This window comes from Misgurnus anguillicaudatus, unplaced genomic scaffold, assembly GCF_027580225.2.
Source record: "Misgurnus anguillicaudatus unplaced genomic scaffold, ASM2758022v2 HiC_scaffold_34, whole genome shotgun sequence".
Taxonomy (NCBI): Eukaryota; Metazoa; Chordata; class Actinopteri; order Cypriniformes; family Cobitidae; genus Misgurnus; species Misgurnus anguillicaudatus.
In genome coordinates this window covers 2,396,277-2,412,046 of record NW_027395284.1, presented here as the reverse complement: position 1 = coordinate 2,412,046, position 15,770 = coordinate 2,396,277, and the positions used below count along the sequence as shown (strand labels likewise).

Below are 15,770 nucleotides of genomic sequence, written 5' to 3'. Positions count from 1 at the left end.
ATTAGTTCATGTTAAAGGCTCTCTAAGCAAATAATGTGCGACGTCACTTCCTGTTTTCAAACAAACGGAGCGTAGCTAACGCCTCCTCCTCCCTCTCCCGTCCGTGCTTTCATGAACGCGCCCAACCCCCACCCCCAAATCCTTCTTGTCGTTTATTGGCTGGAACACTTTGTTATGGTTTCTGTTTGTAGGTTTGGCTACTATGTTGATATTGCCGTTTGTCGAGCCTGAGCTGTCTACAGAGATTGCGTTTTTTACAGTTTGATCAGCGGACAGGTAGCAAGCAGATAGTGAGGAGATGTTTGCTGTATGTAACAAAAAATGTTTTATGGTCTAAAACGCGTCAATTCGCTTAGAGCGCCTTTAACGATATGCAAAAGATACAAACTCCAAAGTAAACAATGACGCAGGTTATCATCTCCAACATAAATCTCTTTTCTTCGACTACAAAAACACAGATTGTGGGAAACAGTTTACTTCCTTGACCTGGTAATGTGGACACGACGATCATTATCATAATTCCTTTCGCTTCAAACTCACAGCCTGTACGTTACTCCTGTTAGCATTGCATTGTGAGCGTATCTTTCAAACATGGTAAGAAGCGTCACATTTGTGGCTGAGGTCAGAGGTATTCCAATCACAGCGTACAGATTATCTGACCAATCCGGGACACAGCGCTTTTCAAGTGATTTCATGCTACATTTTTATACCTTGTTTTGGCTTAATTGCATGTGTCCTGGGCAGAGAAGACAATCCCAGAATGCACTGCAACAAATCCAGCAAGACAGCTCTGTAGATTTACAAACAGAGAATATGATTTATTTGTATAGATGTAAATGTCTATGCAGGCTGATCCGTGTGAAGTACAGAGCATGAGGTTTAATGGTAAATTGGTTGCTCGTTTAATTTCAAGCCTTTGTGGTTTGAGGTAATGAAAGCGCTGTAGTGCTAATAAGAGTTTGTTAGTGTAAATCGTTGTGCGAATGAATTTTAATCAGTCTAAGATCTGTGATAATGACGGCTGTGGGTGTTTCTCATTCTCACAAACAGAGATGTGTGTGATTGAATGAATCCTCGTACCTCTCTCTCTGTCTGTGTGTGTGTATTTTGGATCTTCTCCTGTGACAGAGAGTTGTTTGCCGGCGGGTAAGAGTCGGGTTCCTTTGCTGTGCCAACTCCACGCTGGCTACCCACTGAAAGATGCCATTCATCCGTATGTGTGCACTATGGTCTGGCACAGCACCCAGAGGAGCTCATTACCGCCTCTTCTCCAGGAGCATTCTGGGATACGGATGTAATTCAGGTTAAAAACCTCCTACTGCTGCTTGTTTAAAGACTTTAATCCACAGGACGTGGCAAAGGTCTTTTACAATAAGCCCCTTGAGACCATGCGTTACAGTGATTTACCGTAAGAAAAGTGACTGTATCAAAGTAAAACACTGGTCGGAAGTAGCTTTTATAAAAACAAATGTAATACAACAAAGAGCAAAACCTTAAACAATAAAACATGATAGCACCAATTTACTTAAATACACCAATGACAAAATACATCCAGAGACTTCAGTTAACAATTCTGTGTAATGATGCACATGAATAAATAAAAATAAATTATTAATTATTCTGTCTAAACTCATATAAAACAACTTATGAAACCAGAGAAGACACTTTTTTAAAGAAAATTTAGTCATTAACTATACTATAAAAAGAATGCAGCATGAAGTTAAAACAACTTGGTTTTACAAGTCAATTCAACCTAATATTGTAAGTTTTGGCTTATGATGACATAACTTATAAAATCAAGTTAAAATTGTTTAGGGTAAACTCCCCTTCCACTTGAGCAATAGCAGGAAACTACAGGATCTCTTAAACCTTAATAAAACACACAAGATGTGTTTAAGAGATAAGTTTACATAACGTATAAAATCAAGTTAAAATTGTTTAAGTTAAGGTAACAAAATATATGTTTATTTGACAAAATATTGCCTATTTTTTACAGTGTTTAACTTAGTTTAACCTCAAAAGTAGTTGTAAGATTAATAAATCAACTTAAAATGACATCAAATACCCCACAATGTGTAAAAAATTAACACATCATCTTTTATAGTGTATATATATGGATGTAAAATATATTTTTTGTAAACATATTACTAAACTAACTTGAACCAGTATGTTAGCTTACCCTGGACATTTCTGCAGATGTCTAACAGATGCCTCGTGTCAGGGTCCGGCCATTGTATTCTGTTTAATAATAGGTGTGTTCGACATCGGCTGTGGCTGGATGTAACCGATCGGCGAGATTAGCCGCGTGCAGGCGGGGAGGAGCTGAAAACGGAGACGTGAAGTCGGACGCGCTGTGGTTCCCGTAGCTTGCTGCATTTACGTCAGGCATGGCTGATCACGTGCCGTTTGCTTGCTTAATCACATTAAACATGATTTGTAAGATGTAAACTACATAAAAAGTGAATTATACTGTTTTGAATGTCCGTGTATGAGCATGAGTGGAACTGAAGAGGCTTACAGCAGTGTTTTACAAGAATAAAGAGTTCAACATAAGCATATATTATTTAAATACCAATGTAGTGGGGTCTACGTTTTTTATCCATTTTATTTTGATGAAGATGACACAATATAACATCGCGACTACATGAAAATAGCTTTAACTGTTATAAAAATACAGATTTGTGAGCATTTGTGGAACTGAGGGCGTGAAAATAAACACGAAATGCACGTGATTGTTGTCATGTGGTGAATCCGACCAATCGTGAAACAGCTGTGTCGTCATTACAGCCCGTGCAGCTCCTCTTCGCGAACTGCGCTGGCTTACTCAGGCGGCTGATCTCGAACCGCTCTCGCGGTACTTAAAAACCATATGACACAATCACGTGCCTGCAGCGCCAGCTGAAGTCGGACAAAAATACTAACCGGAATGCACTGCTTCAAGTCAGCCACCGATCGGTCTGCGCAGCGCCGCATGAAGTCGAACACACCTATTGTGTCTTGTCATTATGGCTGGGTTCTGACAGTCCCATGTGTAATGTGAAGGCTCATGATCTTGTGTTTAGAGTCATGTGCCTTCGGTGTCTCGTCTCCTGACCCCGCCCCCTTGTTCTCCCTGTTAATTGTTTAATCATTAGTTTATTCCCATCACCTGTTCCTCCCTTGTTATCTTGTTTAGTTTTTGCTATTTAAATCCCTTTGTGTCCATGGTCCTGTGCTGATTCATTTTGTACTGTTTGTATGTATTCCAGTCGTGTATTATTAGAGTCAAGTATCTAGTCTAGTCTAGTTTTCATGTCAAGTTGTTAGTCAAGTCTAGTGTTTAGTCTTTGTCATAAGTTGTTTAATGCTGTTTGCCCCCACGTGGGCTTTGTTTGTCTTGTTGTTCATTAAAGTCTTTTGTTTAACCCTTCATCGTCCGCTATTGGGTTCATCTGTCCTAATCCTGACAGAATGAATCAGCCAGAATTGAACCCAGCGACGGAGTTGGGTCCTGCCGTCGTATCCCATGCTTTTGTTCTGCTGCCCATTGAAGTGCGCCCTGTTCCGAGCTGGCTGCTGGACCAAGAGCGTTCTGCGCTCTTTGCCGAGCTCTGGAGAGCCATCGTCAGGCCGGATCCGGTCTTCAGGGAGGTTGCCGCCGTGATCGGCCGGTTTCTTGGATTGGCCGCTGTCAGGTTTGAGCCAATTCACAGGATGGCTGGTTCTGAGTCCGCTGCCTCACCTGCTGCCCCCCAGCAGCCACAGCCGTCTGCGCATGAGCCACAGCCGTCTGCGCATGAGCCACAGCCGTCTGCGCATGAGCCACAGCGACCACTGCCCAAACCCCCTTGGACTGTTTGTCTTCTATACACAGTGGACTCATGTGTGTGATTTTTAGTTTTGCATTGTTTTTTCCAGCACCTACTTATCTTATATTTTTATGTGTTTGTATCCTTGTCCTGTAGTATCTGTCATGTTCTTGGTCTTGTGTGTTCCCTTGGGGACGCCAGGTGGCGTCCCTTAGGAGGGGGTACTGTCAGGGTCCGGCCATTGTATTCTGTTTAATATTGTGTCTTGTCATTATGGCTGGGTTCTGACAGTCCCATGTGTAATGTGAAGGCTCATGATCTTGTGTTTAGAGTCATGTGCCTTCGGTGTCTCGTCTCCTGACCCCGCCCCCTTGTTCTCCCTGTTAATTGTTTAATCATTAGTTTATTCCCATCACCTGTTCCTCCCTTGTTATCTTGTTTAGTTTTTGCTATTTAAATCCCTTTGTGTCCATGGTCCTGTGCTGATTCATTTTGTACTGTTTGTATGTATTCCAGTCGTGTATTATTAGAGTCAAGTATCTAGTCTAGTTTTCATGTCAAGTTGTTAGTCAAGTCTAGTGTTTAGTCTTTGTCATAAGTTGTTTAATGCTGTTTGCCCCCACGTGGGCTTTGTTTGTCTTGTTGTTCATTAAAGTCTTTTGTTTAACCCTTCATCGTCTGCTATTGGGTTCATCTGTCCTAATCCTGACACCTCGCTCAGAAGTTAACAGTCAGTCTGTTTTCACATCACAGTGGGGTATTTGATGTCATTTTAAGTTGATTTATTAATCTTACAACTACTTTTGAGGTTAAACTAAGTTAAACAGTGTAAAAAATAGGCAATATTTTGTCAAATAAACATATATTTTGTTACTTTAACTTAAACAATTTTAACTTGATTTTATAAGTTGTGTTAAAAACAGTGATGGGAGTAACGCGTTACAAAGTAATTCCGTTACTGTAATTCCATTACTTTTAGTGGTAATGAGCATGTAACAAAGTATTTTTTTTAATCAAGTAACGAAGTTACAATTACAGAAATTTAAATAAGTTTGTTACTCACGTTACTCTATTTTGTGAAAAATGAACACTTGCAGACAAGACATTTCTGTCGCAGGACCGTGGTGGGCGGCACAATGAATAATAACACAGAAGGTGTGTTAGTTTTGGGATAACACATTAAATTCCTGTATTTCCTGTTTGTATCTTAATAAAATAGATTGAAAAATAAATATGGATGGACATTAAAGGCGCTCTAAGCGAATCTGTGCGACGTCACTTGTTGTTGATGTTTGAACTGTTTTCAAACAAACGGAGTGTAGCTAACTCCTCCCCCTCCCCCTCTCTTCCGTGCTTTCATGAACGCGCCCAACCCCCACCCCCAAATCCTTCTTGTCGTTTATTGGCTGGAACACTTTGTTTTGTTTCGTGGTGCTAGGTTTGGCCACTGTGTTGTTATTGCCGTTTGTGAAGCCTGGGCTGTCTACAGATATCGCATTTTTTTACAGTTTGATCAGCGGTCAGGTAGCAAGCAGATAGTGAGATGTTTGCTGTATGTAACAAAAAATGTTTTATGGTCTAAAACGCGTGAATTCGCTTAGAGCACCTTTAAAACTTCTAAAACAACAAGTCTGGTGGTGGTGGCCTAAGACTTTGTACAGTACTGTATATTTTTTAAATAAATACATTTTAAAGCATTAAAAAATACATTATTTCAATCAAAGTAAATATATTTACGTTGCATTTGAAGAAAAAATTTGTTTATGTTACAAACCTGTAAACTAGGGATGGGACGGTATTCCCGGATAGTTATCACGGCTATGAATATTATCATGGTTTTGTTAAAAAGAGATAGAAATGTTCAAAAAGAACTGATACACTGAAAACATTTGAATAAGTTTTATTTTTGAAAATCACAATTTAATATTTCATGTCCCTGAAATTATTTCTGTGGTAAAAAATAAATAAATCTGTCTAATAAGTTTACAGTGAATGAATACAATACATTATCCCTTAAATGCCTTCTTGTGCAAAAAACTATGTTGCATGTGTGCGCCTGCATCAAACTGATTCTGGCTGGACAGGATTTACCGCGAGTTTTCAAAATGACGGTAATCACGGTTGTAATGATAATTACATTTTAAATGATAATACTAACCGTCAGGACATTTTACCGTGGTTAATCGTGAAACGGATAATCGTCCCATCCCTAAACATAACAGTTTTAAAAAGGTTGAAATGAAACATAGTTTCAACTTCAAAAATATACTTTATAAAATTACCTTGTATTTAGTGTATATTTAAAATATGTTTCTGTAAAGAAAATATTTTTGCCATATGGGATGTAAAATTAGAAATAAATTTGCCCTTGAAATAGATTTTGAAATATATGTTGATATAGGAAGGTTAAAACTAAATATATTTCCAAATTCAAAAATATATTCAATTGAGCATTACTTTCTACAAAATGTATTTAGCATATACTTAAAATATATTTTTGGCTATAGTTTTTTATTTGCCATAGGGGATAGATCAAATTCCAACCTGACAGGTTGGGTTCATCCCCTTTTTGACGCAATGTCAAAAATAACTTGAAAATAACAAAGTGTAGCTGATCAAGCAGAATGAAAATTCTCATCTGTCTGGTTAGCAACCAAGTCTTGATGGTTAAAGTTAAGCAGCATGGTATATCTAGGAAACAGACTAATAACACTGATCTGTTTAACAGGTTAAGTAACAGAATTTCTTCAACTATAGTCAAGAATTTAATTAGGGTTCCTAAAGATAATGTGGTTAAATGAAATCCTTTTATCATTACTGCCCTGAACGTTATATCAAACCCAAAGTTGTTCTTCAATGAAGTGGATTTTTACACATATTTTTAATGGTTCCATAAATCCAGAAAGTCTCTAAAGAGTAAATAGTGACAGAATTTCTAACCTTTAATAACTTAGACACATTGTCTCTTTACAACTGTGTTTACAAGCTACTTGAATGAACCATCACTGTGAAAAAAAAACATCCACAGCCTGACGCTGAAGAATGCCTGGGTGTGGGTGGAGCCTCTCAATGTTTGTCTTTCGTTATAAAGGCATTTAGTCATTCTTTCGATGGTGAACCGTCATCCTTTACTACGTTTCTCTGTCTTGAACGATCACTGTCACACCCTTCATACTGTCATACCTCAACACCTGAGGTGTCTTTCAGACCGGCACTGAACATCTCACCTGTCGTGTAGGTCAGTCGAGTCCCACGTGTAAACCACTCCCCGGGAAACAAGTCCATCCTGCTGAACTGGATCAATGGTGAACAGGTCCTGAGAAAAACTAACACCAAATATTCCTGTAATATGAATGAACCTTTTGTACAGCAAAATATAAACAACAGTGTGTGTGTTTCAGTCTGTTGTGTGAACATTAGCACTGTTGATATGATTGAATTTGAGCTCCAAGCTTCAATGTCAAATGTCAAAATCAGCCCATTCTTAGGATTTACATATTAATAGCAGGAAGTGTTTAAAGTCGTGCACAAATTTCAATTTTGTGTGAATATGATACGCCAGTCCTTCCAGTTGACTTAATACGGCACATCTTTTCATGTCATTATATGGTTTCTCTATTGTCGCTTGGGTTTGGAGTTGACCAACTTTTTGTTACATAAATGATATCCTAACCCAAACCCCAAATCTAATCCCAACTTCAAGCGAACCATGGTTTAAAAATAGACAAAAACATGGAGAAACCTATATATTAAATGACATCCTAAAGAAAATCCCAAATCTAAACCTAAACACAAGCGACAATGGTGTAAAAAACTGAAAAAATGAGAAACCAATACATAAAACGACATGAAAAGTGCACCGTATAAAGTGAACGGAAAGGACAGGAAAATTGGAATTTGGTGTAAAGTATTGCACGACTTTTCCACAAAATTTCGTTATATAGTCACGTAATTATTTGATTCTTTTTTTGTGAAATTATAAAAAATTAGTTTTTTCGTGATTGTATAATAAATTCCTGTTTTCGTGTGATTATCACGTATTGGTTACTCAACTGCTTTTTCCTATTTTCTTACCATTGTCGCTTCGGTTTAGGGTTAGATTTACATAAAATTACATCCCTACACAAACCCAACTCTAACTCTAACGCCAGGCGACATATAAAAAATGAATCAGGAAAAATTGTATAAACCAATGTATAAAGTGACATTCTAATGCAAGCACCAAATCTAACCCTAAACCGAAGCAACAATGGTTTAAAAATAGGAAAAAGCAGTTGAGTAACCAATACATGATAATCACATGAAAACAGGAATTTGTTATACAATCATGAAAAACGTGGAAATTCGTGATAATATCACGAAAAAATAATAAAAAATTATGTTACTAGATCACGAAACCTCGTGAGACTGGGTAGCACTTTTCATACTGCGTGCTATTTATACACACTTCATGAGGATTGGCTGGTCAAAACACAGCTTGTGTGAAAGATATATGAGATAGGATGACATTTTAATGTCTGAGGTCAGAGATAACGCTGGGTTAAATCTCTAACCAGCATCAGAAATGAACAGCTGTCAAATGCCTAATGCAAAAATTGGCACAATAAGTAAAACTCTTGATATAAAACTCCTTGACTCACATGCAACATTACAACGTCTAAAAAAGTGAATCTCATATTTTTGACAAAAATATTTCACCCCATTCACAATTTCTACCTAATATTTTTTTTTTTTGAACTTGGAATAACTACTGTATAAAGAATAAAGAAATGCATTGATTTTTAGCTTATTTTTTGCTTGCTTTGTCATATGTCATTAGTTGTCAACCTTTGGTTAAGAAACACTGGACTAAATTGAACAGATTTATTTTCTAAAAAATAATATAAATTAGATGAATTCTGTACATGTCAAGTAAAGCTGCCTCATTCACGTCAACGTATTTGTGTTTACTACAATACATCTAGTTTAAAAGTCATTTAACAAAGAAAACTGCTGCTTATTAAGCAGCTGAACATTATGAGTCTTCTTTCAGTCATTTGTTCCCAACACAATGTCATGCAAACATGAGCTCATTCATATTTGAAGTTTGTGGAAGTTACTTACAAAAATATTATTGGAAAAGTTTCAAAGGTATAAACACACCTGTCACTGGTGAAGTGTTTAGTAAAATTTTATATTGTACACTTGAATTAACTATTGCACTTTGTTTATTTCAGATGTGTTGTTTTCTGAGGTACGTCGCTCATGTGGTGTAATGGTATTGGTCAATCCTCAGAGTGGGCGGGGTCAAGCAATGGCTCTCTACAACACCCACATCCAGCGGATGCTTACAGAGGCAGATATACACCATACACTGGTCATTACAGGTCTGTAATACCCCCCCCCCCACACACACACACACACACACGCACACACATGCACACACATTTCAGAAATACCAGTGAGATCAGGCTGTTCAGGTTAGATGTTCCTGTCATTTCTGCAGTGATGGATCATCTAATATTTGTCTGTTTCTTGTTATTTCTGTCGGTCTGTAACAGTCTGTGAAAACATTTATCTCTTATCTCTCATATCAAACACAGAGCAAAAACACACCAAAAATGTCTGGAAAATATTATTTAATGGAATCATGATAAGATACACAACACACTGAGCTGTCCTGCTGTCTTACTGCTGACTACATTTCATTTAATCATTAAAGTTAAATTAAATCTCATGAAATTCTGCACACACTAATACACACTTATACAAATCTTCCTTTTCGGTAACCAAAGCTGAAAAACAATATCAACCAATAATATCACAAAAGCTTTTCAAAGTCCAATCAGATTTAAAAAAATGAAGTCCCACCCTATGTTTTTCTTTTCGACACAAATCACTGAGTGCATTTACTACCTTTCACCTCAACCCTAAAATATTGTGACTGTAACGGCACAAGAGAGGCATCAAAATAAGTGACACTTCCTAAATTTACTCATCTAATACACTTATATGAATTACTGTACAATCTGTGATGGTGTTGAAATATTGCAGTGTTTCACTCATGAAGTTTGAGTGATATATGACATGAAAGGTCAACAAAAACATTACCGTTTCGAAGATAAAATGTTGATATGTAGTTGTGTGAGCTGTGTGTATAGTATGGAGGTGGATCACTAGGTATGTTCACATGCAACCAAATAATCTGTTTGTAATCGTATTGATGGCTCAACCGTATTGAAAAGTCTTCATGTAAACACCTTAAAGCTCACGTAACACACGCTGTTTCTGCATTTCTGATATTAATCTGGAGTACCTATAGAGTAGTATGACATCCTTTATATCTCTGAAGAGTCTTTAGTTTAATCAGATTTATAAAAGAAAGATTAGCTTTACCGAATCTTTCCGATAACGTACGAAAAAATGAAGAAGGAGGAGTTATAACACGGGAGGAGCGAGTACGAGTCATACAACACTATACAACACTGTTTTAACTTATGATTCACTACATGTTCGTGTCATTTATATAATATACACGCGCCTATTTCCAACATAAGACAGAAGTCTTACTTACCACGTGTAACTCGTCATGACCCGGTTCTGAAAATCCACTGTATCAAACACACACGCAAAACTCCGCTGCTAATCCGGATAATAAACTATATCCATTGTTTCCATAAGGCTGGATGTCTTCTCCTTACATCCAAAAACACACTTCTTGTTGTGCCATTGTTGACTTTTGAAATTAAACAAAGCTGAGTGGCGTGATAAGCTGTTAGCAAGCTCTAGCGTCTCCCGCTGACTGACGGCTGGGCGGGGTTTTCCGGGGGAAGTTTTCCGGCGGAAGCCCATATAAAGAAGTGATACGTATCGAAAACCCCTGAAACGTCAGTTAGAACCGTAATCGAAAAAAATTAGCCGAAACTTGTACGAACCCTGGCGAAGTGCATTCGGCACAGAAATACTCTGAAACACGCCCAACTGCATTTTTGACACTTTGCCTCAGACCCGGCGCCAGACACAAATTCACGGACGGGCATTTCATTTTTCAGAGGGGGCACAAATGAGATCAACCTCATTGCAATGCATAATATCATTAATTATGAATTAAATGGACAAAAAGCGAGGAAGAACTAACATACCTCTCCATTAACGAAATACAACGGAGAAGTCGTAAAGATTGGACCAGCCTACTGAAGCAGTCTAAACGCAAATAAAACACGTCGCAGGGCTCGACATCAACGCTTGTCCGCTTAATATCAGAGACAAGTTGATTTTTTAAAAGGCCAAGTGAAAGAGAATTTTACTTGCTCGACCGAACAAGTAGCCTAGTCTGATTAAAAACGGCAATAACAATCACCAAAACACGATAATGATTCTGCATCCTTTAGTCTCAATGGCGACAGAAAGTGCATAATGTAATAACGCAAAGTTAAACAAATAAGCGCAGCAAACACAAAGTGTGTTAACAAAGTGGGTTAAACATACTGCGGTAAAAATGTGGAGTTTTTAATAACATGATACAGTTAAGCAGCATCACATCACAGTTGAAAATGTGACAGATTTCATGACAACAACAAACAAGTAATTAATATTAAGCCACTTACATTTTAGACGCAATGTTGATTGTGTTTTTGTTGTTTCAGCAGCGAAAATAGTTGAAAGATAACAGCAGAACTATAACGTGTCAGTCTCACTACAAATCGTGTCTTAACGTTAAGCGGTGGGGCGCGCTTAGCAAACAACCAAACATTTCCGCGCTCACTATTGACAAACCAATCAAATACGTTTAAAACAAATATTTTTTTAAATCAGACCAAACACATTTTATTTTTTATTCAGGAGTTATATATGTCCAAAACAATAACTTTTAATTAATAACAGTAGCCTATTGATTAAAACATGGAGCTGATGAACAGGTGAAGGGAGACCGCATGCTCGTCCAGGGCGGGCACTGGTGACTCACAGGGCGGGCCCGGCCCCCTAAAGCCCGCCCATGGCGCCGGGACTGCTTTGCCTACGTTTAGCATGAGGAAACAACTCTATAACTGTGTTAATAAGTCAGAATGCTTGAAATACCATTAAACCCCCCCTTTAATCAATACGATTGAGGATGATCGGATGCAAATTTGGATCTTATTGAAGGGGGTGGTGTACTACAATCTGTGATCCGATCAGCAGGAGAAAAGTATGCATGTAAACGCGTGAATCGAAGTATTTTTTTAAATCGGATCCAAAAATACCTTGTGCACATGCGCAGAACATTTGTGCTCTAGTTCACGTCTTATATTAAACTCTTATATCACATGATTCTCGTCACAGAAACGCGTAATAGCAAGGCAATAGCATCACACATTATTAAGGTAACGTTAACGGGGTCACGCACTTTACACGCGATGTACTAAACTCTGCAGCGTTAAGTATACTTTAAAACTTTAGGCTACTTAAAGCGATAAAATAGTGTTGTGCCTTTTAAAAATTGTGTTTTCATCACCTATATCTGAAAACGTCTTAAGAACAACTTTCTCCAACCCAGCTTTGACTTTAATCCAGAGATAAAGCGTAAACTCGACGAGAGATGCTTTTTTAGATTTGGGCTACTGTTTAAACTGTTACCACCAGTTGTTTTTTCTGCGGGTCAAAAACGAAATGATTTTGTTGCTAAGTTATTGGTATTTCGGCTGTGAATAGTCATTGGGATCAGTGCCGCTGCTAGCCATTTTGGTGCCCTAAGCATAATTCCTTTATAATGCCCCCCACCCTAAGAAAAAAAACGTTTGTTTTTGCCAGTTTATTTTTTTGTTGCCAAACATATAACTTAATAGCAGAAAGTAAAATCTTCACAACTTTAGCCAACACACACTACACATTTGAAAGTGCAAACTTTTATAGAATAGCAAAACAGAAAAATTACCAAACTTAAATTATCAAAATAATCCAGACATGTTTTTCCCAAGTACAATGTCACTTTAAATAAATTACATTAAATAAACATCAATAAGTAAACAAGAATACTCAATATTCTTAAATAAAACAAAGATTCAGAGAACTAAGTGTCACAGTAATGTTTGCTTCATATCATGACGTTTTATATTTATATATATTTAAGAGTGATGAATTGTAACATGTGCACTGACTGCTAACGTTAACTTTTACTGAGAAAGTATTAACCACCGTCACGTCAAAATAAACCACAAAATAAACTACTGCTCAATATCTAAAGAAGAAAGTAAAAGCTGCGCCAGTTATTTGTAAAATGGATATGCATAGGTAATGTTTTACAGTAATGTTTCTCAATTTAGCTTGCACTGAAGTTATAAATTATAACAACATAGTTTGCTAAACATTAATATCAGCACAGCAAGTTCGAGGCGCATTACGATTAGCAGCAGCTACAGCTGCAGCCCTTGCGCATTTCCCTTATTTAGAAGTGAATGATTAAACATGATGGACTTACCTGCAAGTAATGCACGGGGCGGGCATCATCCCGCAGTTTCTTTTTTTTCCCATCCTGACTCCTGCTGTCTTTTCGGGGACATTTCCAAAAGTTGCCTTCTGACTGGCCGTTTCTATATCCGAAAGCTGCAGCCTGCGCGAGGTCGCATATGCAGGCTGCATACGTCATCAAGCTTTATTTCAGAACTGAACATTACATTAGCAAGTCATAAGCATATTACAACAATTTACGATTAACTAAGAATAATAGTTAACTTTATAATTGTTAATATTACGAAATTAGAAAGTTTTGATGACGTATGCAGCCTAAAAATGCGACCTCTGGAGGCTGCAGCCTTCGGATTGAAAAACGGCCTCTGTCAAACTTCGTCAGGCGCCCGCGCGATCAACAGGCACAGACAATCAAAGGCTGGGGGGCATACTTTCTAGACTAGAGCCATTAAATTATCTCGTTCCTCCTTTTTTGTAACATATACATGGATAAAAAGGGCCTAATATAATAAACATCCATTTTTATGGAAAGAGTGGGCAGAAAAAGGAATTATTACAATAGCAAACCTATATGAGAAGGATAGTATAAAGTCGTTTGAAAAGTTGGCTGGTGAATATAATTTACCCAGAAATAACTACTGGAAGTATTTACAAATACGACACCTGGTAGTTGCTGTCATAGGGAAAGGAATAGAACCTCAACAATCAAACCTTCTCTCTCAGACTAGGAAAATAATGGGGATGGGACATGAAGCTGCTATATTTTATGATATGTTAGTTAAACAGACAATTTCCATATCTTATGCAACAATGTTAATATGGTCGACAGATTTGAACATCAACCTTACATGTAAGGAGTGGGATTGTATTTGTGAAAATATTAAGAGGGTCTCAAGGGACATTAAAATTAGACTAATTCAGTTTAAGATTTTGAATCGGTTTTATTGGACCCCGACTAGATTGTTTAGGTTGAAGCTGAGGGATAATCCAGACTGTTGGAAATGTAGCAACTCGGAAGGAACTTTTTTTCACATGTTCTGGGAATGTTCTATGATTAAGAATTATTGGTCAAAGATTCATGACTGTATTAAAAACATTACCCAGACTACGTTGGAGTTTTGCCCGAGGCTATATGTTTTAAATGATCCACAAATGACAGCTAACTGTGGAGTTGCAGACTTCATCCAAACCAGTATAATGGTAGGAAAACAAATAATAATGAGAAATTGGAAGAACGTAGGTGAGCCCTCCTTTCAGGAGTGGAGTATAGAATTGGCAAAAGTGGCTTCATATGAAAAAATTTGTTTCAATATCAATGCCGGGGCGGACAAATATTTGGCAAAATGGGGATTATATGTGCAATATATTGCTATTAGATGAGAACGTGGTGCATGTTAGGAAATATATATTTTGAATGTATTTTTTTTTTTTTTTTTTGTTCTTTTTGTTCTTTTTCTTTATAGTAATAATTTATGTTTATTTAAAATGTATCATCATTGCGGGATACATGTTATGCTGGAAAGCATGATGGGAATACAATGTTGTTTATAATGTATCAGTGATGATCAAAAAAATGTAATAAAATGCTAATGATAAAAAAAAGGGCCTAATAATATTTTTATAGGCTAATTAAATAATTTCAGCATTAAACATTTTTTTCATTAGGCTATTATTTTTGGTGCCCCCTCAGCACGTGGTGCCCTACGCACAGCGCGTGATGCGCGTTATGGGAGCGGCGGGGCTGATTGGGATGCTTTTGGGTTAGTCCATTCGGATAGTTTTGATTCACGAATCTGGCAACATTGGCTGTGCGCTTGCGCAGACATTCGATTCGGATTCTATAGAATGTACATGTAAACAAACATTTTAATCAGATTGCAATGATTAGGTGGCATGTGAAATGTATCGTCGTAACCTTCAATCGTATTAAATTCAGTTGGATTGACAATTTTTTTTGCGCATGGAAACATAGCCACTGTGAGTCTTGTGTTGCAAAATCACATCATAATATTTATATAACACAAGATAACACTTAACATATCTCTCTTTCTCTCCAGTATGATCTAATAGATTTGGTTAATGTACCTTAAAAAACCCATCTACTCATATACTCCCCTACTGAAAGACCGGCTAAAACCTGCCTAAGCTTTAGCTGGTCTCCCAACCTTGTTTTAGCTGGTGTTGCAGGCTGGTTTTATAGGGGGTTTGGGCACTTTTTTGTGGGTCAGGCTGGAAGACCAGCTGACCCAGCAGCTAAAACCAACTTCCTCCCAGCCTGACCAGCTTAAAAAGTGTCCAAAACCCATAAACCAACCTGCTACATTAGCGTAACCAGCAAAAACCAGGCTGGGAGACCAGCAAAAACCATCCATCATTAACTGCAGTTATGTCTGGCTGCGACTGCGATTATCTTCTCTTTGTCATCTCTTGTCACACAGACAAACAGACAGATATCTGATTTTATTCTGTAATCTGTGATCATGCAGAGAGACAGAATCACGCGAGGGATCTGGTGCGAAACGCTGACCTCACGCAGTGGGATGCTTTAGTGATCCT

The 15,770-nt window shown here is 37.7% G+C and overlaps 1 protein-coding gene across 1 annotated transcript in view; it reads left to right on the top strand.

Annotated features, from left to right (window-relative positions):
• LOC141363328 (sphingosine kinase 2-like) overlaps window positions 1-15,768 on the top strand; it is a gene marked incomplete at its 3' end in the record, with an annotated part of 28,269 nt that extends 12,501 nt beyond the window's left edge. Inside the window, exons 2-3 of the mRNA XM_073865966.1 lie at window positions 9,005-9,154; window positions 15,701-15,768. Of these exons, the coding sequence (XP_073722067.1) occupies window positions 9,005-9,154; window positions 15,701-15,768 (218 nt within the window). The remainder of the gene's footprint in view (window positions 1-9,004; window positions 9,155-15,700) is intronic.
• Between the last annotated feature and the right edge of the window lie 2 nt (window positions 15,769-15,770).